Raw genomic sequence first — 24,818 nt, forward strand, 5'->3', positions numbered from 1 at the left:
GCAGTTTGTGAGCAGAATACAACTTAATTTTGCAGAGGAATGTAAACTATTCCTCTGTATTTTGCTTCATGGAACCTTACAGTACAGGAACAGGACCTTCGGCCCACAGTGTCCGTACTGAACATGATGCCCAATCTCATCTGCTTGCACATGATCCATAACCCTCCATTTGCTGTACATCCATGTGCCTGTGTAAAAGCCTCTTCATAAGCCTGTGTAAAAGCCACCATCGAGGACATATTTTGTAGCCGGCACAGTGGCGCAGTGGTAGAGTTGCTGCCTTACTGCGCCAAAGACCCGGGTTCGATCCTGACTGCGGGTGCTGTCTGTACAGAGTGTGTACATTCTCCCTGTGACTGTGTGGGTTTTCCCCGGGTGCTCCTTCCACACTCCAAAGACATACAAGTTTGTAGGTTAATTGGCTTTGGTAAAAATCGCAAATTGTCCCTAGTGTGTAGGATAGTGTTAGTGTACGGGGTGATATTTTGTCGGTGCGCACGCAGAGGGCCGAGGTGCTTGTTTCCGCGCAGTATTTCTGCAGTCTAAAGATAAAGTTTAGATATGCCACTGTATCATATCTACCTCCACCACCACCACTAGCAGTATATTCCAGGCACTCGCTGCCCTCTAAAAACCTGCCCCACAAATCGCCTTTCCTTCGTTCACAGCCTTGGTTCTGAAATACTTGGTGTGGAACAAATATTATTCTTCAAAATGCATCTGCCTTGCAACCAATTTAAAAATTATGCTAAGAAGTTATAAAACTGAATTGCAAATCCATCAAAGTTACGTAACAGAATGCAGATCTGCATCAGTTTCATAAGCTAGAATATAAACAAAATATTGAACAAACATCATCCATATAGAACAGAACTGCAGAGGGACTGGCCTGTCAGGAATGCATAGATTGTAAGAGGATAATCTTCCTTTCACTATATTGCAACTTTTTAAACCAGATTTTCATTGTTATATCTAAAAACACTATTCCAACAACCTTCATGTATTCTCTTTTTTTTTCCCCCCACTCCAACATCTTTCTGCTTGGCTGTACATGCGTTTAGTCCACAATGCATGACAAAGATTAAACAATGGCAAATTCAAAAAGAACAGCGCCTCATATTATTTTTTGTTTAGTTTAGAGATACAGCGCGGAAACAGGCCCTTCAGCGCACCAAGCAGCGACCCCCGCACATTAACACTAACCGACACACACTACCATTCTGTTTGGGTAGCTAGCAACCCAACAATATGAAGATGTGAACAAAGGATTCGCCAATTTTATGTAACAGCCTAATCACAGGACGATCCAGACGGCGGTGACTTACTTATGCAACGGGCCTTTATGGCCGGCTGCAGCTGGGACTGTGAAAATGGAGCCAAAACCTGGTGACGCTTGAATGTGGACTCAGTGGGTGATTTCCATGCATTATGTACTTAATCTGGGATTGTATTTAAGTAAAGCAAAAACCTTGGCAAACAAACCATATTAATAGCAACTGATCTGTTTGCATGAAATAATTTCACTGTACCTTGGTACACGTGACAATAAATAACCATTGAATGAACCTTTCCCTTTGATATACCTTTGATGTTCCATACACCCACCACCCTTTGTGCAAAAGGGTTACCCCTCAAGTTGTCATTAAATCATTCCCCCTTAACAAACCTTGGACCTCTGGTTTGATTCACTTACTCTAGGCAAAAGACTCTGCATTCACCCTAACTATTCCTCTAATGATTTTGTAGACTTTAGAGATACGGCTGGAATCAGACACTTTAGCCAATTGAGTCCGCATCAACTAGTGATCACCCCATACACTACCAATATCATACAGACTCGGGCCAATTCACAATTCTTGAAGCCAATTAAGCTACAAACCTGCACATCTGTGGGGTGTTGGAGGAAACTGGAGCACCCAGAGAAAACCCATGCGGTGAACAAAAATAAAAATGCTGTACAGACAGCACCCATGGTCAGTATGGAACACAGGTCTCTTGTGCTGCGAGGCAGCAATTTTAGCACTGTGCCACCATGTTGCCAAAAACATTCTCCCAATAATCCGGCTTTCAATGCAACCTTATCGTTACAAGGATGGAATATACACTACAAAGGATAGAACTTGGTATGCAATTTATTTGTCTCCTTTCAAAAGACCATGGCCTCAGAATAAAAGGATGTACCTTTACAAAGGTAATGAGGAGGATTTTTTTTAGTCTGGGGGTGGTTAATCTGTGGAATTAATAACCACAGGCGGCTGGGGAGGCAAAGTCAATTGATATTTTTAGGCAGAGGTTGACAGATTCTTGATTAGTAAGAGTGTCAGGGGTTTGGGGGGGAAGGCAGGAGCATGGGGTTGAGAGGGAAATATAGATCAGCTGTGATTAAATGGCAGAGTAGACTGGAAGGGCCAAATGGCCTAATCCTGCTCCTGTAATTTATGAACATGAAAAGAACCAAAGGAAGACAGGGTCAAAGGACAGGGTCAGTGCACAGTGGTGCATTGACATTGCTTGTATCCAGGGGAGAAAAAAAACACATATTTCCAGCAGCTATTATACCCCTCAACAGATTTTCAGTTTCCAGAACAGTTTCACAAAATTCAAATTATTTCAAATGCTGCGATTATCTTTTAATTGATTTCACTGGGGCATTAAACTATACATGTGTTTGGATCCAAGCCAGTTTGAATTAGCCACAGGGCATTACACAGTCAGCAAGTTGGGATAGCGATTTGTTTAGCATTGACTTTTTAATCTTTGCAGTTTCTGTATTGCGAGGAACCTAAGGTCAGGTAAATGAAATATGCAAACTGGATTTGAGACTCCATGCCAACAATGAACCAAATTCAATTTCAGCTCTCAGAGGGAGGCTGTGTGTCACAGTCAAAAGATACTGAAATGAGTCACAACAAATAGATTCCGTTCAACTTCTGTCAGGATCCATCAAAAATTGAAATCTGCACTTACAAATCATCGCCCCCAAGTAATCAGGGTTGAGTGTAGACAAAGACTTGTTTTGAAATCATTGGCGCACCTAAATAATTAATAATTATAATTTGACTCAAAAGTTGATTTCCAATAAATCGGAAGTGCTGAAGGACTTAAAGCGGAATATTGCATCAAGGATTTTGTTATATACGAGGCCTGCTCCATGCAGGGTCACACAAACCCTGTGTGGTGCAGCGGTAGGTGGCTGCCTTACAGCGTCAGAGACCCGGGTTTGATCCTGTCTACAGGTGCCATCTGTACGGTCTTTGTACGTTCTCCCTGTGACTGCTTGGGTTTTCTCTGGGTACTCCGATTTTGTCCCACATCCCAGAGACATGTCAGTTCATTTGCTTCTGTATATTGTCCCGATTACGTGCAGGATAGAATTGGCGGTGGGCCAAAGGGCCTGTATCTCTAGCTAAACACTATACACAAATATAAACAAGTCAAACTCAAGTACAATAAGGGGATGCCCGTCCATCCCATGAATTGTCTGGACTGCTTTCAATGCTTAGATATTCTTTCTTAAATTCATGGACCAAAATCGGTGGGCAGAAGGGCATGTTTCTGCACTGTGTCTCTAAACTAAACCTCATGGTCACTCTGTGAAACAATGAGCTGTTTTCACATACAAAGTTTTTTTAACAGCTAAATATGCATTTTTATTGCTGCAAGCTAAATATTCCAAAAGCTGTTTATTATATTGTTCAATAGTGTTAAGTGCTGATTGAAACGTTTGTCAGTCAGATTCAATGCCTTGTCAACTTTAGCAGCCTCCACAATGTAACAAGCAGCCCGTGTTCTTAAAGAGACAGTGTGCTATATCCAAATTCCATTATAAGAAGGTATGTAATAATGAGGGTAGACTTGCCTCGTTAGACACCATAATAAACAACAAAAGGTTCAATGTAAAAAAAATCAAACAAAATAGTGCAAAGACAAAATCAATACCCCCCAAGTGCAATCAGGCGGTTTACAGCTCAGCGTTTGCAGTGTTCAATAGCCTGATGGTTGTTGTCAATGGCAGCACATTACAAGCAGCGCAAAACTCTCTGTGTAGAAAAACTTGTTCTGTAAATCTCTTTTATACTTTTCCTCTCTCTCACTCTCAAGCTGTGCTCTCTAGTATTTAACATTTTTTCAGCCTGGGAAATAAACGATGACTATTTACCCCTTTGATGGTTCTCATAACTCTATAAACCTCGGCCGGGTGGAAGGGCGACATTGCAACAAACATTGCTGCCAAAGCTAGCATTAAGGGCCTGTCCCACTTACGTGTCCTAGGCACGCAAACTACGCGGCCTCGTGGTCGCGTTGAGGCGCACGGGCATCGTATGGCTGCGTGGGGCCGGTCCCACTTAGAAGTGCTGATGGGTATGTAGTTGTGCGCGACATCGCACAGGGCTCCAAATTTTTGTAGTGAACGAAATGTTAGCGTGCCATCGTACTGTCACGGAACTGACGGCCAAAGTGGGACAGGCCCAAGACCCTGGCGTGACGCAAGGTCTCACCTTCAACAGCAGCAGAAGCAGGCAAACGATCGCCGAACTCGGCCTGGGGCTCACGGCCGTTGTGGTCCGGATCCGCCCCCACTTCTACTCCCAGAGTGGGGCCAAGAAAATTGAAGATAGACAGAAAATGTTGGAGTAACTCAGTGGGACCAGCAGTATCAAGGTCAAGACCCTTCTTTTCAGACTGAAGAAGAGTCTCGATACGAAACGTCACCCATTGCTTCTCTCCAGAGATGCTGCCGGTCCCGCTGAGTTACTCCAGCTTTGTGTCCATCTGCAAATGACGTCACGCGCTCCAGACGGCTGTGTGTACGCATGAAATCGTGCCCGACCTTCGCGGGACCGTCACGGCTCAACGTGACCACGAGGTCGCGTAATTTTCGTGACAAGGACACATAAGTGGGACAGGCCCTTTACTCACCAAAACGTTTAGCCGCGGCACTCTCACACTGGTGATGCAGGTCTTCCACGCACTCCAAATCCAACATTAGATCATCCTCATCCAAGTCACACGAGCCCAGTCTGTTTAAAACATCCTGAATCCAAGGAGGAAAGGGAGGGGGGAAAAATTGAGCCATTGAAATATAATTCAGTATAATTCAACAAACAATCTCTATATTTTGCAACAAGCCCTATTAACGAATGGGTTGACAATGGAAAGAGATTAAGACATCCAAACTTGATCTGGTCAAAAGCATGATACTGCCAGGAATTTTCATTTCATTGCAAATCCTGTTATTTTGCCCAGAGCACAATTAAGGTGCTATAATGGTTCATAATGGATGAGGTCTCTCCACCCAATCTCTGAGACAAACACCGAAAGGTTCTCATTTGCTGTTGATTTGTCCACAGCTGGACTTCCTCTGCCAATGAAGCATGAAGAATTGATGTAAAGGACATTATCAGGAACAATCTTTCCTTGAAGTGTGGTGAACATGTGGATCAGATTTAACAAGGTTAATTGAATAATTGGTAAAATTCTGTTTTAAGTTGCTGACTTGAACCCATGAAAGAATATTGGCTGCCAAATAATAGAAAGTTTTGCACCTGAGAACTTTCCTGTTCACCTTCAGAAGATTAGATCCTGTTTTGTTATGGTTCTGGTGTCGTTTCCACACAGCAAGTTCCAAAAAGGAGCATTGTGTTAATTGTGTAACAAAACCTATCACTGCACATGACAATAAACTAAATTAAACTGAAATTAGGGTGGCACAGTGACAAAGCAGTGCTACCTTTCAGCACCAGGGACCCGGGTTCAATCCTGACCTCGGGTAATGTCTGTACGGAATTTGTACGTTTTCCCTGTGACCACGTGGGTTTTCTCCCGGTGCTCCGGTTTCCTCCCACACTCCAAAGACATACCGGTTTGGAGGTTAATTGGCTTTGATAAAATTATAAATTAACCTCAGTGTGTAGGATAGTGTTAGTGTATGGGATGATCGCAGGTAGAGATGGACTTGGTGGGTCGAAGAGCCATCTCCATCATCAAAGACCCTTACCACCCATCGCATGACATTTTCTCCATCCTGCCATCTGGGAAGAGGTACAGGAGCATTAGCTGCAAAACCAGCAGGATGCTCCTCAGCTTCTTCCCACAGGCTATAAGACTGCTAAAAGGACTTTGCCCCCTGCCAAGTATCGCGCACAAACCCCCATACTGCAGCAGAGCCACTGTTGTGCCGCTGCCGGTCGGAATGCCTGTTGAATGTTTAGTAGAGTGTTAAATTTGTTCATGATACATGTATTTTTTTTATTTCTATTTATTTTTCATGCACACTGAATGGACACTGGTTGAGCAACGTTTTTTTGTTTCCTCTGGGTATGCGAATACTCAGGAAATGACAATAAAGATATACAATACAATACAATACAATACAATTTCTACGTTGTATGTCTAAAATGCAGAATAGAGAGTCTTCCTGTAATAGAGGTTATAGACAATCGACAATAGGTGCAGGTCCTTCGAGCCAGCACCACCATTCAATGTGATCATGGCTGATCATCCCCAATCAGTACCCGTTCCTGCCTTCTCCCCATATCCCCTGACTCTGCTATTTTTTAAGAGCCCTATCTAGCTCTCTCATGAAAGCATCCAGAGAACCCACCTCCACTGCCCTCTGGGGCAGAGAATTCCACAGACTCACCACTCTCTGTGAAAAAAAGGTTGAGGAATAACTATTGGTAAACTATTGGTAAATGTAGATTAACCCTTATTAGACAGTGATACCATGACAATGCTCAGTATCAACAATACCAAGGTTGCTGCCAAGATAGATAGGGGGCAAGATGTAATGTGAACTCGCAGGCAGATTTCCAAAGAATTCACAACAGCAAAACTGTTCTGAAAACAAACTTGAAGTCACATCCATTTGGTGGGGGGGAATTGCAAACAGTTGGTACAGTTACACTACCATGCAATCTGGCACCTCAAGTTTACAACTTGGAATTTTTTAATGTAAAAGGGGAAGTGTTCCTCCTTCTGGGAGATAGACGGACAGACACCATAGAGAGATAGATAGATAGATAGATAGATAGATAGATAGATAGATAGATAGATAGATAGATAGATAGATAGATAGATAGATAGATAGATAGATAGATAGATAGATAGAGATAGATAGATAGATAGATAGATATATAGATAGATAGATAGATAGATAGATAGATAGATAGATAGATAGATAGATACTTTATTAATCCCCTTCGGGAAATTCAGATGTCCAGTAGCCAACACAGTCAGAACGTAAAGCAGACAATACATAAAATACGGACAATACGTAAAAGCAATAAATACTTAAAAATAACCCAATAAATAACTATTAAAAGTGCAAAGCATCCCCATACAGCTTAATGGTCTGTATTATAAAATCTAATGGCTGCAGGGGTGAAGGATCTCCTGAACCGCTCTGTTCTACAGCGCAGAAGAGCCGGTTGTTGTTCCGTGTGCTCCTCTGACCCTCCAGAGTTTCATGGAAGGGGTACCCGGAGTTGTTGAGAATGACCTGCACCTTGTTCCTCATACACCTCTCAAGCACATCCACCACAGAGTCCACTCTACCCCCCCCCCCCCCCCCCCCCCCCCCCCCCACCACCCCCAGCACTGAGCTAGCTTGTTTTACCAGCTTGACCAACTTCTTGCTGTTTTTAGCACTGATCTTGTTACCCCAGCAGCCAACAGCGTAGAAAATGACACTTGCAACAACAGTATGGTAAAATAAGTACAGCATGTCATAGCACACATTGAAGGATCTGAGCCTTCTGAGGACAAAGAGTCGGCTCTGTCCTTTTTTGTTTAGGGCATCGGTGTTGACTGACCAGTCCAGTTTGTTATCAAGGTGCACTCCCAGATATTTGTATGTCTGCGCCACCTCAATGTCCACCCCTGCAGTGTTAACCGGCTGAAGGAGGAGCTTGGACCTGCAAAAGTTAACAACCATCTCTTTAGTCTTGGTTGTATTCAGGATGAGACAGTTCTCTTTACTCCAGACACAGAAAGCACTGGTCAAGTCCCTGTATTCCTCCTCATGTCTGTTCCTTACACATGCCACAATCGCTGTGTCATCTGAATATTTCTGTATGTGGCATGTGTCAGACTTATATTTGAAGTCTGCAGTATACAGGGTGAAGAGGAACGGGACCAAAACCGTTCCCTGTGGGGCTCCAACATTGCACACCACTGTCCCAGAAACACAGTCCCCCAGCTTAACAAACTGTGGTCGACCCGTCAGGTAGTTGTATATCCAGGAGATAAAGGTGGAATCCACCCCCATCTTCTCAAGTTTGTCTTTCAAAATCAGGGGTTGGATGGTGTTGAACACACTTGAAAAGTTGAAGAACATAATCCTCACGTAGCCACCTGGTTCGTCCAAATAGGAATAAATCCGGTGCAGCATGTAGAGGACTGCATCATCCACACCAATGTTCTCCTGGTACGCAAACAGTAGTGGGCCGAGTGCGTGCTGGACTTGTGGTCTCAGGAGACAAAGAAATAGCCGCTCCATTGTCTTCATGATATGAGATGGAAGGGCCACCCTGCTTTGTTTTCATTGATCTCGTTGATCTGTAGTTGTTGATCTCGGTCGGCCACTCTGCTTCGGGAACCGGCACGAGAGACATGATGTTTTCCACAGACCTGGTATCCTCCCAGACTGAAGACTCAGGTTGGAGCGAGTCAGGTCATCATTTTATAGGGATCCATTTAAATTTGTTCAAATAATGTTTCGTCAGGAAAAAAGTGAAAAGCTCAAAACTTTAAAGGAAGAGTAGGAGGAATATTTAAAAAGGATATACTCAGATCCAGAAACGAAAAGGGGAATGGGTTTACCCTCCAGATATACCACCCTTAGGAGAGCATGTTAGAGGTTAGGCCACCAAAGTGGAAGGGAGTGGAAGCCGTAATAAGGCGTGCAAAGGCTTCTTTGGCCCCAGGGCCGAATGGAGTCCCTTACCGGGTATATAAAAGTGCACCTGGTGTGCTTAGATTCTTGTGGAGGCTCTTGCATATAGTTTGGGAGAAGCAGGTTCTACTAAGGGTTTGGCATAGAGCAGGGGGAGAAAGAGTCTTCATTCCCAAGGAGAAAGAGTCTTCAGAGTTAAGTCAGTTTAGGCCCATATCTCCTAAATTTAGACGGTAAGATTTTCTTTAGCATAGGGGCACAGAGGCTATCATGTTATTTAGAAAGCAACAAGTTAATCAATACCACAGTGCAGAAAGCAGGAATCCCAGGTTTTCAAGGTTGCTTAGAACACATTCATGTAATATGGCACCAGATTCAGACAGCCAAGCTCAAGAGCAGAGATTTGCATGTAGTGTTTTTGGACCTGGCAAATGCACTTGGCTCTGGACCACATTGTCTTATTTGGAGTGCTTTTGATTTCTTTCGAGTTCCAGGATCGTTAGTACATTTAATGAAAGCATATTTCCAAGATGTCTGAATGTAATTTAATACAGCAGACTTTACGACAGCAATGGGAGGGTCCAGAGATGGGCCTTTTGCCGGCATGTAAGTCTGGTAAGTCACGGAGTATTTATTTGGCAAGAAAAAAGATAGAAAATAAAAGGTTTTATGCAGTCAAAAGTTTGGGTAGGTGGTATGACAGGAAGTACTGTACTGGGTTCACCCGCCCAGCATCTGATGTCAAGGCAGACCCAAACCACAATACCTGTGGCAAAACAGACATTAGAGCCGCTAGTTCGCACACCATCTAAAATCCAGTCCAAACTGCAACAAAAGCGCAACATTCAAAAGAGATGGCATGACAAAGTGAGCAGGCCACTTCCACCACTAGCCAAGGGACAAATATTCCATCTACAAACGGAAAAGGGTCACGACTGCCTCGGTGTAACATCTGGATTTCCAAGATGTTACACTGAGACCTCTCCTCTTTAACATCAAAAAAACGAAGGAGCTGATCATGGACTTTAGGGCACATCATCCGAGGACGTACACTCCATTGAGGATAAATGGGGATCCTGTGGATAGGGTGAACTGTTTTAAATATCTGGGAGTCCACATCTCCGAGGATATGACATGGGCATCACACGCCTCAGCACTCGTGAGTAAGGCAAGGCAGCGCCTTTACCACCTCAGGCAATTGAGGAAATTCAGAGTGTCTCCGGGGATCCTCCAGTGCTTCTATGCAGCGGCGGTGGAAAGCATCTTGTCCGGGAACATTACCATCTGGTTTGGGAATTGCTCTGCCAAGGACAAGAAGGCTATGCAGAGAGTAGTGCGTTCGGCCGAACGCACTATGGGAACTTCATTCGCCCCCCTGCAGGAACTATACAACAGGAGGTGCAACTCCAGAGCAAATAAAATCATGGGAGACCCCTTCCACCCCTGCAACGGACTGTTCCAGCTACTACGGTCAGGCAAACGCCTCCGTTGCCATGCGGTGAGAACGGAGAGGTTGAGAAGGAGTTTCTTCCCAGAGGCAATTCGGACTGTAAACGCCTATATCACCAGGGACTAACTCTACTGAACGTTTTTCCTTCCATTATTTATTATGTAAAAGAATATGTGTGTTATGATTGTGTTTATAATTTGTTTGGTTGTTTTGTTGTTTGTCTTTTGCACAAAAGTCCGCGAGCATTGCCACTTTCATTTCACTGCACATCTCGTATGTGTATGTGACAAATAAACTTGACTTGACATGACTTGACTTGGAACTCCTCCTGAACCACGTTCATATCTGGTCAATGCCGACGGTGGCATCCAACAGACGTAATAGACAGCATATCCTGCCTGTGAGTGAACCAGCAGCACCACCTCCATATCATCCTGATCGCACAAGCATACTTCCTTTCTTTCTTTTAAAATCTTTTTATTGTTTTTTTTCCCCAAAAAATAAAAATAAAACATAAAAAACAGAGCTAAAAAAATAATGATAAACATAACAATGATATTGATACATAGGGATCAGGATTACATTAATAACAGGTATAACCTAATATGAGGTTGCCGTTTTAAAAATCGGTAATTTTTTTGTCGAAGCCGGCTGCGATGCTAGTTGAAGGAGGTTGCCAGAAGTTGCAGGTGGTTGCCAGAGGTTGCAGGTAGTGTAAAGTGCCTGTCCCATGAGCATGCGACTCCACGCGGCCAACGCGACCTAAAGGGCCTGTCCCACAAGAATGCGACTCCATGCGGCAAGCGCGACCTAATGTGGTCGCTTGAACCTCGCTGGGCCGGTCCCACTTCGATCACCGGAGCCGTATGGAGTTGTGCGGAGATGGTCTTGACATCGCGTGGGGCTCTGAAAAACTGACTGTGTTCAAAAATTCCGCGTGACCCGCAACCACCTCAACACCGTATGCACCGCCTCGACGCAGTATGCACCACCTCAGAATACGAGGTACGAACCACACGGAAACCTTGGGTGGGGCGCAAAGCCTCCAGAGGTTTCCGTTCAGGTTTCCTAAGTGGGACGGGCATACTCAGCGGATAGTGTATTTTATAGAACTGACGGTGCCTTGGGAGAACTTAGTGGATGAGGCTTATGAAAGGAAAAAGCTTAGATATGTAGAGTTGGCAGTGGACGCTGAGCAGCAAGGATGGAGAACAAGAGTACGTCCGGTAGAGGTGGGTTGTAGAGGCTTCATAGCGCGAACGACCACGTCACTATTTGGGGAGCTAGGAATTTACAGACAGAGTTTGCATCAGGCGGTAAACCAAATGCAAGAGGCAGCAGAGCAAGTGGATTTGGTGGTAAAGAAATAGTATCAGTTGGGGGCAGAAAGAAAATGTATAACGAGCGGTAAGTGTAGTCGGTGTAAGTGTATCCAAGTATTATGCAAGGTTGATATTTGTGGTGTTACGAGTTTAATGATTTGATTTGATTGGATTGGATTCAATTTATTGTCATTGCACGTTTCAGTGCAACAAAATGGTTTAGCCTGCAGTCATAACATAGAATAAATAACAAACACTCAACACAGTTTAAAGTCCCAAAGTCATTGTCTCTTCCCTCCTTGCTCTCCCTCTGCGCTGAGGCAATGCAAGCCTCCGATGTTGTGACCCCGCCGGGTGATGGTAAGTAAGTCCCGCGGCTGAATCCGTGCTCTGCAAAAGGGCCGGTTCAAACTCCACAGCCTGGGGCGGTCGAAGCTGCCGAAGCTGCCGTCCTCCAGTCCAGCGGACGCAGCTGTTGTTGCGGGAGCTACGGAAAACAGAACTCGAGCTCCCGATGATGTCGTCCACTGGCCCGTGGCCGAGCCTCCGAAGCTCCAAAGTCGGGTCAGCAGTTGGGTCGCCCCGCAACCACAGCCCCGAAGTTGGCCAGCCTCGTGTTTGTAAGTCCTGGCTCTGCCTCCGCCGCCTCGAGGTCGGTCCCAGTTGGAGGCCTCAGCGCAGACGGACATGGAGACGGGGGATACGGCAGGAACGGTCTCTTCCCCCCCGAAGGAAGAGTCAAAAAACATGTTACACCCACCTCCCCACACATACACAACTAAATAAACCTAAATAAACAGTAAAAACGGGACAAGAGAAAACAAAAAACAGAAAAGACAAACGGACTGCAGGCAAACCGCAGCTGCAAGGCAGCGCCGTCCACATGATGGGCTGGGATGTTGAGGATAGGATGCATGTGTTGGAGGGAGTTATTTGTCTGTAGTTTCCTTCATTTAGTAGATACTGGTAGAATTGGTTGTATGAGCAGGTATTGAGGGGAGTTGTTCTGGACGCCAGAACCAACTGTTGAGCCTTTCCAAGCTGTCTGGCGTCTAACTCAATGTGGAAGAAAATGTTAAAATCCTTTCTTACTTAATTTGGTCGTAATTGAACAAGGTAATGAAAGAGTGTGTGGAGGTGGCATTGGCATCTCTCGTTGATCAGGTGCAGAAGAGGTTTGTGGGAATCGGCAAAATATGATCAGAGGCATTATCTCTCGTCTGGGAATGTGTTGAATGGTGAATGGTGAATGTAAACATAACAAAGATGGGACAGAGATAAGGATAATGAAGCTTGTTTTCGTCTGTAGGAAGTTAAAATTAGACCACCCGCTGCAATCACTAGTAGCATAGCAATGTTGCAGGTAATGGGGGCTTATGATTGGTTCGGAGTGGGGATGGCGGTGTGGTCCGCCTAAAAGGTGAGGTAGAATAATGTCAAGAAGCCCTTGTATTATGTTTGACTTTTATTAACCATCTGTTGTTGAATATGATTGAAATAAACAGAAAGTATGTTATGAATAATGAAATAATTAATACCCATGTAGTGGATGGTAGTTATAAGAAAACATATAGCCAAGGACAAAGTATATTTTCGTATAGTTGTATCTAACAAAAACACAAGTTGTTTACTGCACAGTATAACTGTCGGCTAATTCTGCTGTTAAGTCAGAGAACTGCCACCATCTCTCCATAATTCTATGCAATAAAGTCTCTTGAAGCAAACCTGCAAAGCCTCCACTTTTCATTTTCCTTTAATTTCCCTCTAAATTAATTTCTTCCACACTCAATGAAACACCAGTGAAGGGAGGTGCTCACTCGATAACCCCAATGATATTCTTGCATCTACACGATTAAAGCTTTTTTTAATGAGCTTGTTAACATGTACTGTGGGTAGCTGTTTACTGCATATGGAGTTAGATATTGTCCTTAGCATAAATGTGAATAAGCAGTTTAGATTATACTTTTGCTTCGGGCTTGGCTTTCTTAATTGAGCACTTATCCTGACGTTATAGCTCAAGTACTTTGTGTTTTAATTGTAATCTGCATGCAAGTTACACCTGACCAAAACCTATACGTCCTTAGAAGGCTTAGGAAGTTTGGCATGTTTCATACAACTCTCACCAACTTCAACAGATGCACCATACAAAGCATTTTATCAGGATGCACCACAGCATGGTTTAGGAACAGCTCCATCCAAGAATGCAAGATATTGCAGCAAATTGTGGACACAGCCTAGACCAGGGACCTCCAAACCTTTCAGCATGAGGGCCACATTATATGTTTGGTACATTTGTGCGGGCCGTGGGGAAAATATACAAATGTCACACACACACACTGACACACACACACTGACATACATACACACTGACACACACAGACTCACACACACATGCTCTCTCACACTCTCTCTATCTCTAACTCCCTCTCTCACACACACGCAGTGTGACACCCCTCAGGCATATTAACAAAGACCCATGCACGCATAATACTCACCCATCGGGCAGACACACAAAAAGTGGGGGGGAGAGAGGGGGGGAGAAGGGGGGAGAGGGAGAGGGAGAGGGAGAGAGAGAGGGAGAGGGAGAGAGAGATCCCCTGGCCGCACAGGCACGTGTCGGCGGAGAACCGGTCAAAAGGTCCAGGTCAGAGTGGCTCCTCGAAGCGGCAGCTGTTCACGGGTCAGCTTCATGGAGGGAGACCGCTATACACCGACCCTGCCACCAACTAGCTTCCCCCCCCCCTCCTCCCCCTCCCCCTCGCTCCACTCCCCACACCACACTATCACCCCCACACAACTTGCCTTTGCAATACAGGTGCAGCGGCACCGTGGTCGCTGCCTCACAGCGCCAGTGACCCGGGTTCCATCCTGACTACGGGTGCTGTCTGTACGGAGTTTGTACCTGCGTGGGTTTTCTCCGCATGCTCTGGTTTCCTCCCACATTCCACACTTGCAGGTTAATTGAATTTGTCCGGAGTTTGTGTCGGATAGTGCTACTGCGTACGGGCATCGCTTCGATGAGCCGTAGGGCCTGTTTCCACATTGCATCTCTAAAGCGCTACCACAGAACACGCTAAATAGTCCGCCGCACAAAACATGTTAAGAGCTTGCTGCGGGCCTGATAAAATCTCATGGCGGGCCGCATATGGCCCGCGGGCTATAGTGTGGAGACCCCTGGCCTAGACCATCACACAAACGGACCTCACTTCTATTGACTCCATTTATACTTCACTCTACCATGACAAGGCCAACAGCATAATCCAGAACATGTCGCACCCTGGCCACTCCTTCTACCCTTTCTTTCCCATCCGGTAAAAGATATAGAAGTGTGAAAACGCACACCTCCACATTCAGGGACAGTTTCTTCCCTGCTGTTATCAGGCTACTGAATCATCCTACCACAACCAGAGAGCAGTCTAACTACTATCTACCTCTTTGGTAACCCTCAGACTATCCTTGATCTGACTTTGCTGGCTTTACCTCGCACTAAATTCCCATGTCATGTATCTATACACTGTAAATGGATCGATTGTAATCATGTATTGTCTTTCTGCTGACTGGTTAGAAAGTAACAAAAAGCTATTCACTGTACCTCGATACACAGGACAATAAACTAAACCGTAACTGTAATGGAATCATCACTGGACAATCATGATCTCTTTCTGACAGGACTGGAAAGCAGATTATGCAGAGTGAAACTTCCAACCAAGTTTAAATGGAATTTAAAAAAAGTTTAGAAAAAAATTACAGGCAGGGCATTTTTGAAGAAATGCTCCGTGAATTCCTTTCAGTACAATTAACCCCGCAAGCTGTGTTATAAAATATGCATTTTCATATAACTGAAGGAAATTTCCTAATATGTCTTGCCATTCCAGCTTAGGGCTAAAGTAAAACCTTGTTACATTAGCTTATGAATCTATCTTTCTAACACAATTACTGTGGAGTATGAGAATTTTAAATTACCTCTGCAGCAGAGTAGGCGATGTAGTTTTTCAATTATGTGACTATGAAGGTACAATACCCCATTTACATTTAATTAATTTCTGCTCCTTTAAAATGTAATTGCTTACAGCCAACAGAAAATAAAACTATTTTTTCTCTTCCTCCAAGCAAGTTCTATTCAGAACTCTTGCAAAAAAAAGCAGTATTTAATACCTTGCATTCCCAAATCACTCCCTGTGATGCTTCAAGAGTAATCATAGAAAAGAGCAAAATCCTATTCAACCTGCCTGCAAGATACTCAAATTGAAATGCACTTGTCCAAATTAGTTTTCCAACCTGTTACAATCTGCAAACCTCCAAAATACTGATGGCTGCAGAAAAACGCTAATCGTTGAGTCAAATTTGATCCCTGTACTTATACCATTTAGTGTTGATATTTCATATTACAGCTGATAATTTTAGGTGAAGCACTATCTTATTTAACAGGTGAATGCGCACGTGCAAAAGCACTGTAAATTTGACTTGGGGAATACGACAAGCATAAAGATGCTTTGCGCAAAGCTCGATCTCGCCATCTAGTGGCCAAGCCAACAACGTAAATGCAGAGAACACTGGAAGAAATGAAGCAACAAAGAACTGCAGATGCCGGTTCATACCAAATATGGACACAAAGTGCTGGAGTAACTCGGTATCTCTGGAGAGAAAGGATGAGTGATGTTTTGGATCGGGACCTGGAAGAACCTCTCTCCATCATCTCTGGACAGAGAGGTACTTAGCAATGCAAAGGTGGTCCCATACACAAATGCCACTGAAATCAGGATTTAGACGCAAGGAACTGCAGATGCTGGTCGACACAAAAAGACAGTAGGGTGACACGGTATAGAGTGGTAGAGTTGCTTCCTTGCAGCGCCTGAGACCTGGGCTCGATCTGGACTATGGGTGCTGTCATTATGGAGTTTGTACATTCTCCCACAACCTGCGTGGGTTTTCCCTGAGAGCTTTGGTTTCCTTCCACACTCCAAAGACATACAGGTGTGTAGGTTAATTGCCTTGGTAAAATTGTCCATAGTGTGTGTAGGATAGTGTTAGTGTGCAGAGATCGTTGGTCAGCGCGGATTCGGTGGACTGAAGGGCCTGTTTCCGCACTGTATCTCTAAACTAAACTAAAATAGACAGAAAGTGCTGGAGTAACTAGCCGTGTCGGGCAATATTTCTGGAGAGCATGGATAAATGATGTTTCAGGTCAGAAGGGTCCTGACCCGAAATGCCATCTATCCATGTTCTCCAGAGATGGTGCCTGACCTGCTGAGTGACACCAGCACTTTGTGTCCTTTTGAGTTCAGGATTCCCGTGTACATGTGCAATGCAGAAAAAATGCAGGGGGTGTTGGTTAGTTAGCTGCTGAAATAGATAGAAAGCAGGAAGTTATAGGATAGTTAGCTTAACATGTGTTAGAGGGCATAAAGATTGTACGTTAGAAACTATTAAAGACATGCAGCAGAGTGGTGCAGCGGTAGAGCTCTTGCCTCACAGCACCAGAAACCCAGTTTTGATCCTGACCTCGGTTGTTTATCAGTGTAGAATTTGCACGTTCTGCCTGTAGCTATGTCGGTTTCCATCGGGTGCTCCAGTTTCCTCCCACATCCCAAAGACGTGCGGGTGTTTAGGTTAATTGGTCTCTGTAAATTGTCCCAAGTGTGTAGGAAGTGGATAAGAAAATGGGATAACATAGAACTAGTATGAACAGCTGATCGATGGTCGCCGTGGACTTGGTGGGTCGAAGGGCCTGTTTCCATGCTATATCTTTAAATTAAATTTAACTAAACTAAAATAGAGAGTGATGTTTTTTTTTGACAAGGTGTAGCAGTGGTGTGCCACAAGGATTAGTCCTGAGGACTCAGCTCTTTACAATTTATATTAATAACTTTAAACAGGCATCAAAAGTTGGAGCCAGTGAATTTGCAAATGACACAAAATAGGAAAATAAAGTAAAGAAAGGAATATGCAGTTATGAAATGATGTCGATCAGCTGAGATTAGCGGACAAATGGAGCATAATGTGGGAAACTGAAATTGTCCATTTGTCCAATGCAAATTGTATTAGTATTGGTTTGTTATTGGATAACAATAAAATAGCCTGGAAGAACAAATGGACATATCTTTAGAAAGTCGATGAGGAGGACTTTATTTCACCAGACGGCGGAATTCATTGCCACAATCAAGTCATTGGGTATTTTTAAAGTGGAAATTGACAGGTTCTTGATTGGTAAGGTTATCAATGGTTATGGGGAGAAGGCAGGAGAATGGGTTGTGAAGGAAAGATAGTTCGCCCATGATTGAATGGTGGAGTAGACTCGATGGCTGAATGGTCCAAATCTGCTCCGATGATATGACTTAAGAATAAGGGGTTGGCCATTTAGGACTGAGATGAGGAAAAACGTTTTCACCCAGAGAGTTGTGAATCTGTGGAATTCTCTGCCACAGAAGGCGGTGGAGGCCAATTCACCAGATGTTTTCAAGAGAGTTAGATTAATGGAATCAAGGGATTATGGGGAAAAAGGAACGGGATACTGATTGTGGATGATCAGCCATGATCATATTGAATGGCAGTGCTGGCGTAAAGGGCTAAATGACTTACCCCTGCACTTACTTTCTATGTTTCAATGAACGTATTGTCACGTGCACTGAGATACATTTAGTGTGCTACCCAGGCAAGTCATACCATACATCAGAGCAATCATACCATACATCAGTGCAACAGGTAGTGTGAAAAGAGCAAAGAAACAGATGACAGAATATAGTGATATGGCTGTAGAGAAAATGCAGATTATAAAATTTGCATTGGGAGATGGGGAATACAGGTGTGAAAGGATCATTCAGTTGTCTGTAAATCTCAGTGAAGAAGCTGTTCTTGAATCTGGCGGTACGTGCTTTCAAGCCTTTGTATCTTCTGCTGACAGAGGGATGGGGGATGGGGGATGGGCAGAGGGGATGACTAAAGAAGAACATGAGCATAACTTATTCTTTTCAGAGTCCAGTTTATTCTGCTTTTGCCCATTTTGTGTTTAGAGATACAACATGGAAATCCTTCAGCCCTTCAGCCCACTGTGTCCGGGCCAACCCGTTTACATACGTTTGTTGTTATCCCACGTTCTCATCCACTCCCTACAAATTAGGGGCAATTTAATGTGCAGAGGCCAATTATTCTACAAACCCACACAAATTTGGGATGCGGGAGGAAACCGGAGCACCCAGAGGAAACCCACACAGTCGCAGGGAGGCCGTACAAACTCGCACAGGCAACGCCCAAAATCAGGATCAAACCTGCATCTCTGGCATTGTGAGGCAGCAGCTCTAACAGCTGTGCCGCTGTCCCACCACAAATGAACCACCGATTCACCAAAGCACATCTTCAGATTTGAAACTGCAACAAATATTTACATCTTGAAACAAACTGATCGTGAAATTACATGTGAAATGGTGATGATAACGCACAAAATAATTAATCTTACTAATTGCTTCATGATGCCATGCACCGCAGAAGGAGTAATGAGTTGTGTCATCGCAAGGGAAGAATTTTCAACTGAGAACGACTCAGCGCATTCTCTGGAGGAATTGCAGAATGGTCGCAATTGAAAGATGAGGGGAATCTTGTTTTGAAATGAGTGCTACTTTGGAACTGGACAGGTTGGGAGAGTGGGCAAAATAAGTGGCAGATGGAATACAGCGTAGCAAAGTGTGGAGTCGAACATTTTGGTAGTAGGAATAAAGGCATAGACTATTTTCTAAATAGAAAGAGAATTCAGAAATCGGAGGTGCAAAGGTACCTGGGATTGCTGATGCAGGATTCCCAAAAAGATAATATGCAAGTCGAATTGGTAGTAAGGAAGGCAAATGCAATGTTAGCATTTATTTTGAGAGGAGTGGAATATAAAAAACAGGAATATAATGTTGAGCTTTATAAGGTACTGGTCAGACCTCATTTGGGGTATTGTGAGCAGTTTTGGGCCCCACATTAGTTTAGTTTAGTTTAGAGATACAGCGTGGAAACAGCCCACCGAGTCCGCAAACACCAGTGATCCACACACATTACCACCATCCAACACATTCGGGACAATCTACATTTATACCAAGCCAATGAATCGACAAACCTGTACATCTTTGGAGTGTAGGAGGAAACCGAAGATCTTGGAGAAAAACCCATAAAGTCATGCGGAGAACTCCGTACAGGCAGCACTCGTAGTCGGCAGCGAACTCTACTGCTGCGTCACCGTGCCACACCTGAGGAAGGATGTGCTGACATTGCAGAGGGCCCAGGCGAGGTTTATGAGAATGATCCCAGTGATGATTGGGTTAACATATGATGAGCATTTGATGGTGCTGGGCCTGTATTCACTGGTTTAGGAGGATGAGAGGAGGACCTCAATGAAACTTACCGAATAGTGAAAGGCCCGGATAGATTGGATGTGGAGAGGGTGATTCCACCAGTGGGAGAGTCTCGGACCAGAGGTCATAGTCTCAGAATAAAAGGGCGTACCTTCCGAAAGGAGATGAGAAAGAATTTCTTTAGTCAGAGGGTGGTGAATCTGTGAAATTCAGTGCCACAGATGGCTGTGGAGGTCGTCATTTGTTGCTTTTAAGGTGGACATTAATATATCCTTGATTAGTAAGGGTGTCAATGGGGAGAGAATGGAATGAGAGGGAAAGATAGGCGATAATTGAGAATGGAGTGGGAATAGTGAGTAGAGACAGATAGCCTATCAGCGATATATTTATAATATGGAGTTGTGGAATAGCATGGAGTGCTTCACTTGACAGGCACACAGAATAGCCTAATTCTGCCCCAATGACACAACGACAGTATGCACTCCAAACGGGATTCGAACCGGCTACCTTCCGGTCGCCAGCCGAACACTTAGCCCATTGCGCCATCTGTCGTACCTATACTTATACCTATACTGTACCTATACTTATAGGTACCAGCGACCTTTTGTCTACCTTTTATCGACAAAAAAAAGAACTGGGCACAACTATTTTGTAAACATTTCCAAATAACCATATCTAGTAGTTACTCTTAAAAATAAACTCTTAACATAGTAAAATGCCCCAGGGTTCCTTCGGGGAGCCATGTCCACGAGTGTTTTCAACAGAGTCAGATGAGGAGGCAAATGACTGGGAGATGATGCCCCAAGAAATAGCATCAATACCCTAATGCTCTGGTTATTTTTCAAAGAAAGCAGTATTTGTGCGCAGCCCACAATAGCATTTGTGGTAGAGCACAAACGGGCTGCAACTGGGGGTTAGACAATGGGCTGCATACAGTGTCATAAACAAACAGCATCTCATATTTTGCCTGGACAACTTACAGCCCAGTGGTATGAATATTGATTTCTCTAATTTCAAGTGATCCTTGCTTTCCCTCTCTCTCCATCTCTCCCCCACTCTATTCATCATGCTAAATTCACTGTTTGTACCCCTTCGTTATCTCCTTTTCCACAACCAACAATGGACCATTATGGGCTCTACCTTTCCTGAGTCACTGGTGCCTGCTCAGATTTGTTCTCTACTTTTTCATACCTCTAGTTTCCTTTCCCCCTGACTCACAGTTTGAAGGAGGGTCCGGTTCCAAAACGTCACCTATTCCTTTTCTCCAGAGATGTTGTCTGACCCGTCGAGTTACTCCAGCATTTTGTGTCTATCTTCACCATAAACAAGCATTGATGTGGATCAGATTTTTGAGTCAATACCTAGTACAGCCATACAGTGTCCCCAAAGACAGCTGATGATGAAGTCAATATGTATTGGCAGTAAATGAATCAACAAACAGAAACCTTACACAGAAGGCTTGTCCTTTGGCAACACTGCCTGGCCTTCTTGAGAAGATTTTTACAAGGATTTTCCAGAACCCATGGGCCTAAGTTATAGGGTGAGGCTGGACAGGCTGGGAGAGCAGTAAGCCAAGGGGTGATCTTATAGAGGTGTATAAAATCATGAAGGAATCGAGAGGGTGAATGCACAGATTTTTACCCAGAGTAGTGGAATCAAACGCCAGAGGGCATAGGTTTAAGGTGATGGGGGCAAGAGTTAACAGAACCTGAGGGGCAACTTTTTCATGCAGAGGTAGTAGATATATGGAACAAGCTGCCAGAGGAGGTAATTGAGGAAGCTACTATAACAGCAGGTACAGGGAGAGGAAAGGTTGAGAGGGTTATGGATGAAACGCAGCAGGTGGGACAGCTTAGATGGAGCATTGTGGTTGGCACAGACAAGTTGGTCAAAGGGCTTGTTTTTTCCATGCTGTATGGCATATTTTGTTAATGGATTGGATCGTCAGACGTAGACCAAGTGATAATGAAAAGTATAACTCTGTTTCTGCTAGGCGAGTATAACACTTGCTGCTTCTGCTAGGCAAGGTAGAAGAAAGAACTGGTTTCATCCCCGTGATCCAGTACTGATTGACTAACCAACAGGTGGTTATAAGGTTCAGTCAAATCAAAGTATTGGGTTTGTGCTGTGAAATTGACAACTGTGGGCTGTACTGAATTAAATTATGAACACTGTGTAGACAATACGTAGAACACTGCATCACAGTTAGTTTGTTCGTACCCCAGGAAACAAAATGATTATCTCAGAATACACAGCAGAAAATCAGACGAAGATTCACATTAAAAAAACTTTAGTTTAGTTTAGTTTAGAGATACAGTGTGGAAACAGACCCTGCCGCAAGAGGCACACTTACAGATTTCGGGACAGTTTCTTCACAGGTGTTATCAGGCAACTGAACCATCCTCCCAACAATTAGAGAGCAGTCCTGAGCTACTACAGCGCATATTGGAGGGCCAGCACCTTATATTTTGTTTGGTCAGCTTACACCTTAATTGTATGAATATTGACATCTCTAACTGTAGGTAACCCTGGCTTTCCCTCTCTCCATCCCCCCTCCCCCTTCCTAGTTCTCCGACCAGTCTGACTATCCCTGATTACATTCTATCTCTGTTTGCTTTGTTGTTACCTTCTCCTACCTAACAATGATCTATTCTACATTTTCCTTGAGCTCCATCCCCTTTGATTTCTCGTTCTCACACCTTACACTTCCTTATCTCTGTATCTCCCCCTCCCTTGACTCTCAGTCTGAAGAATGGTCTCAGCCTGAAATGTCAACCATTCCTGTGTCTGAGTTACTCCAGTATTTTGTGTCTATCTACTATCTACCTCATTGGAGACCCTTGGACTATCTTTGATTGAAGTTTACTGTACTTTATCTTGCACATTAATTACATTACTCCATTTATCATGTATCTATACAATGTGGATGGCTAGACTGTAACTACGTATTGTCTTTCCGTTGACTGGTTAGCATGCAACAAAAGCTTTTCACTGTACGTACACGTGACAATAAACTAAATGTAACTAAAAAATGTAACTAAAAATGTAACTAAAAACACCCATATGCTATTTCTGTCCTAGACACCAGGGATAATTTACAGGAGCCAATTAACTTACAAACCCTCACGTCTTTGAAACATGGGAGGAAACCCACGTGGTCACAGAGAGAAAGTACAGAATTTGTACAGGCAGCACCTGCAGTCAGGATTAAACCTGGGTGTCTGGTGGTGTAAGGCAGTAGCTCTATTGCTGTGCCAACTGTGATGCCCACAAAAGTTGAGGAATTTTTTGAAGGAAAATGATGAGAGCAGGGTGGGTTTGAGAGGGATTTTCTACTGGTCCCAGGAGATGAAGGCATTGGTCCCAATGGGTTGCAGGGACTGAAATCATGTACTGAGCGACAAACACATTACCTTTGCAACACTTTTGGTACAGGAGAGGTCAATGGCTGGAGCCTGCCTGCACGCCAACAATAATGACAATAATGCCCAAAATTCCATTGTAAAGGTCCTGTGACTCCATGCGGCAAGCTCGACCTAACGTGGTCGCTTGAGCCGTACGACCTCGCGGGGCGGGTCCCACTTCGATCGCCGGAGTCGTATGGAGTTGTGTGGAGCTGGTCCCGACATCGCGCGGGGCTCCGAAAAACTGACCGTGTTCAAAAATTCCGCGCGGCAACGGCCTGTCGGCCCGCAGCCGCCTCGACGCCGTACGCAGTGTCTCGACGCAGTACGCAGCGTCTTGACGCCGTACGTCACGTGCGGACTTCGCTCAAACTTCACGTCACTCATTCGACTTCCGCGTGGCCCCGGTTTCCGGTTTGGTCGCGCTTACCGCATGCAAGTCGCATGCTCATGGGACAGGCTCTTAAGGCTTCGACAATTTTGCTCCAGTCAATCGGTACTCTTGAAGGGAAAATCTGCAGTCACAGATTCATAGACCCATGCAGCACAGAACTAGGCCGTTCTGCCCAACTCGTCCATGCTGACCAAGTGGTCCATCTATGTCACCCTTATTGGGCTCACATCCCTCTGAATATTTCCTATCCACATATATGCCCAAATGTCTTTTAAATGTTGTTTCAAAAACATCTGTACAGATGTCCAAATACATTTTATTATTGTACCAGCCTCAACCACTTCCTCTGGGAATGCATTCTGTATATGTATCACCCTCTGTGTGAAAACCCTTCAGATTCCCGGCACAGTGGCACAGCGGTAGAGTAGCTGCCACAGCGCCTGAGACCAGGTTTGATCCTGACTGCGGGTGCAGTCTGAATGGAGTTTGTACGTTCTCCTCGTGACCATGTTGGTTCTCTGTTGGTGCTCTGGTTTCCTCTCACACTCCAAAGACATGCATTTTGAGGGTTAATTGGCTGCTGTAAATTGCCCATAATATGTAGGTAGTGGATGGATGATCATTGGTCGATGCAGACACGTTGGGCCGAAGGGCCAGTTTCCACGCTGTACCTCTAAACTTTAAAAAAATCCCCATTAACCTGTTCACTGCCAAGAATGTTTTCACTTGTATACTCTGGCCCGAGTATACTCATGGGTGGCATTGAACAGGTTAAACCTGAAACCTACACCCTCTCGTTCTTGATCCCTCAACCCGAGAGAAAAGACGATGTGTTCTCAAGCTTACGAAACACATTACTTTTCAATTCATAGATCTTACATCTGAGAACATTCATGTTCTTAAAGATCATTCACCAGTGTGGGAAATATTGTATTAAAATGCTATGGCTCAGTAGTTAATACAGGACATTGGTATTTGGCAGTCATTTATTTGCTGAACTAACAGATTCGTTTTTTTTAGAAACA

General features: G+C 44.3%; 1 protein-coding gene across 2 annotated transcripts in view; it reads right to left on the reverse strand.

Annotated features, from left to right (window-relative positions):
- The window catches only part of ccser1 (coiled-coil serine-rich protein 1), a 1,187,217-nt gene that overhangs the window by 907,837 nt on the left and 254,562 nt on the right, over window positions 1–24,818 (reverse strand). For both annotated transcript variants that reach the window (XM_055641555.1, XM_055641564.1), the window contains exon 4: window positions 4,921–5,035. In XM_055641555.1, the coding sequence (XP_055497530.1) occupies window positions 4,921–5,035 (115 nt within the window). The remainder of the gene's footprint in view (window positions 1–4,920; window positions 5,036–24,818) is intronic.

The sequence above is a fragment of the Leucoraja erinacea genome, chromosome 1 (genome assembly GCF_028641065.1).
Source record: "Leucoraja erinacea ecotype New England chromosome 1, Leri_hhj_1, whole genome shotgun sequence".
NCBI lineage: Eukaryota > Metazoa > Chordata > Chondrichthyes > Rajiformes > Rajidae > Leucoraja > Leucoraja erinaceus.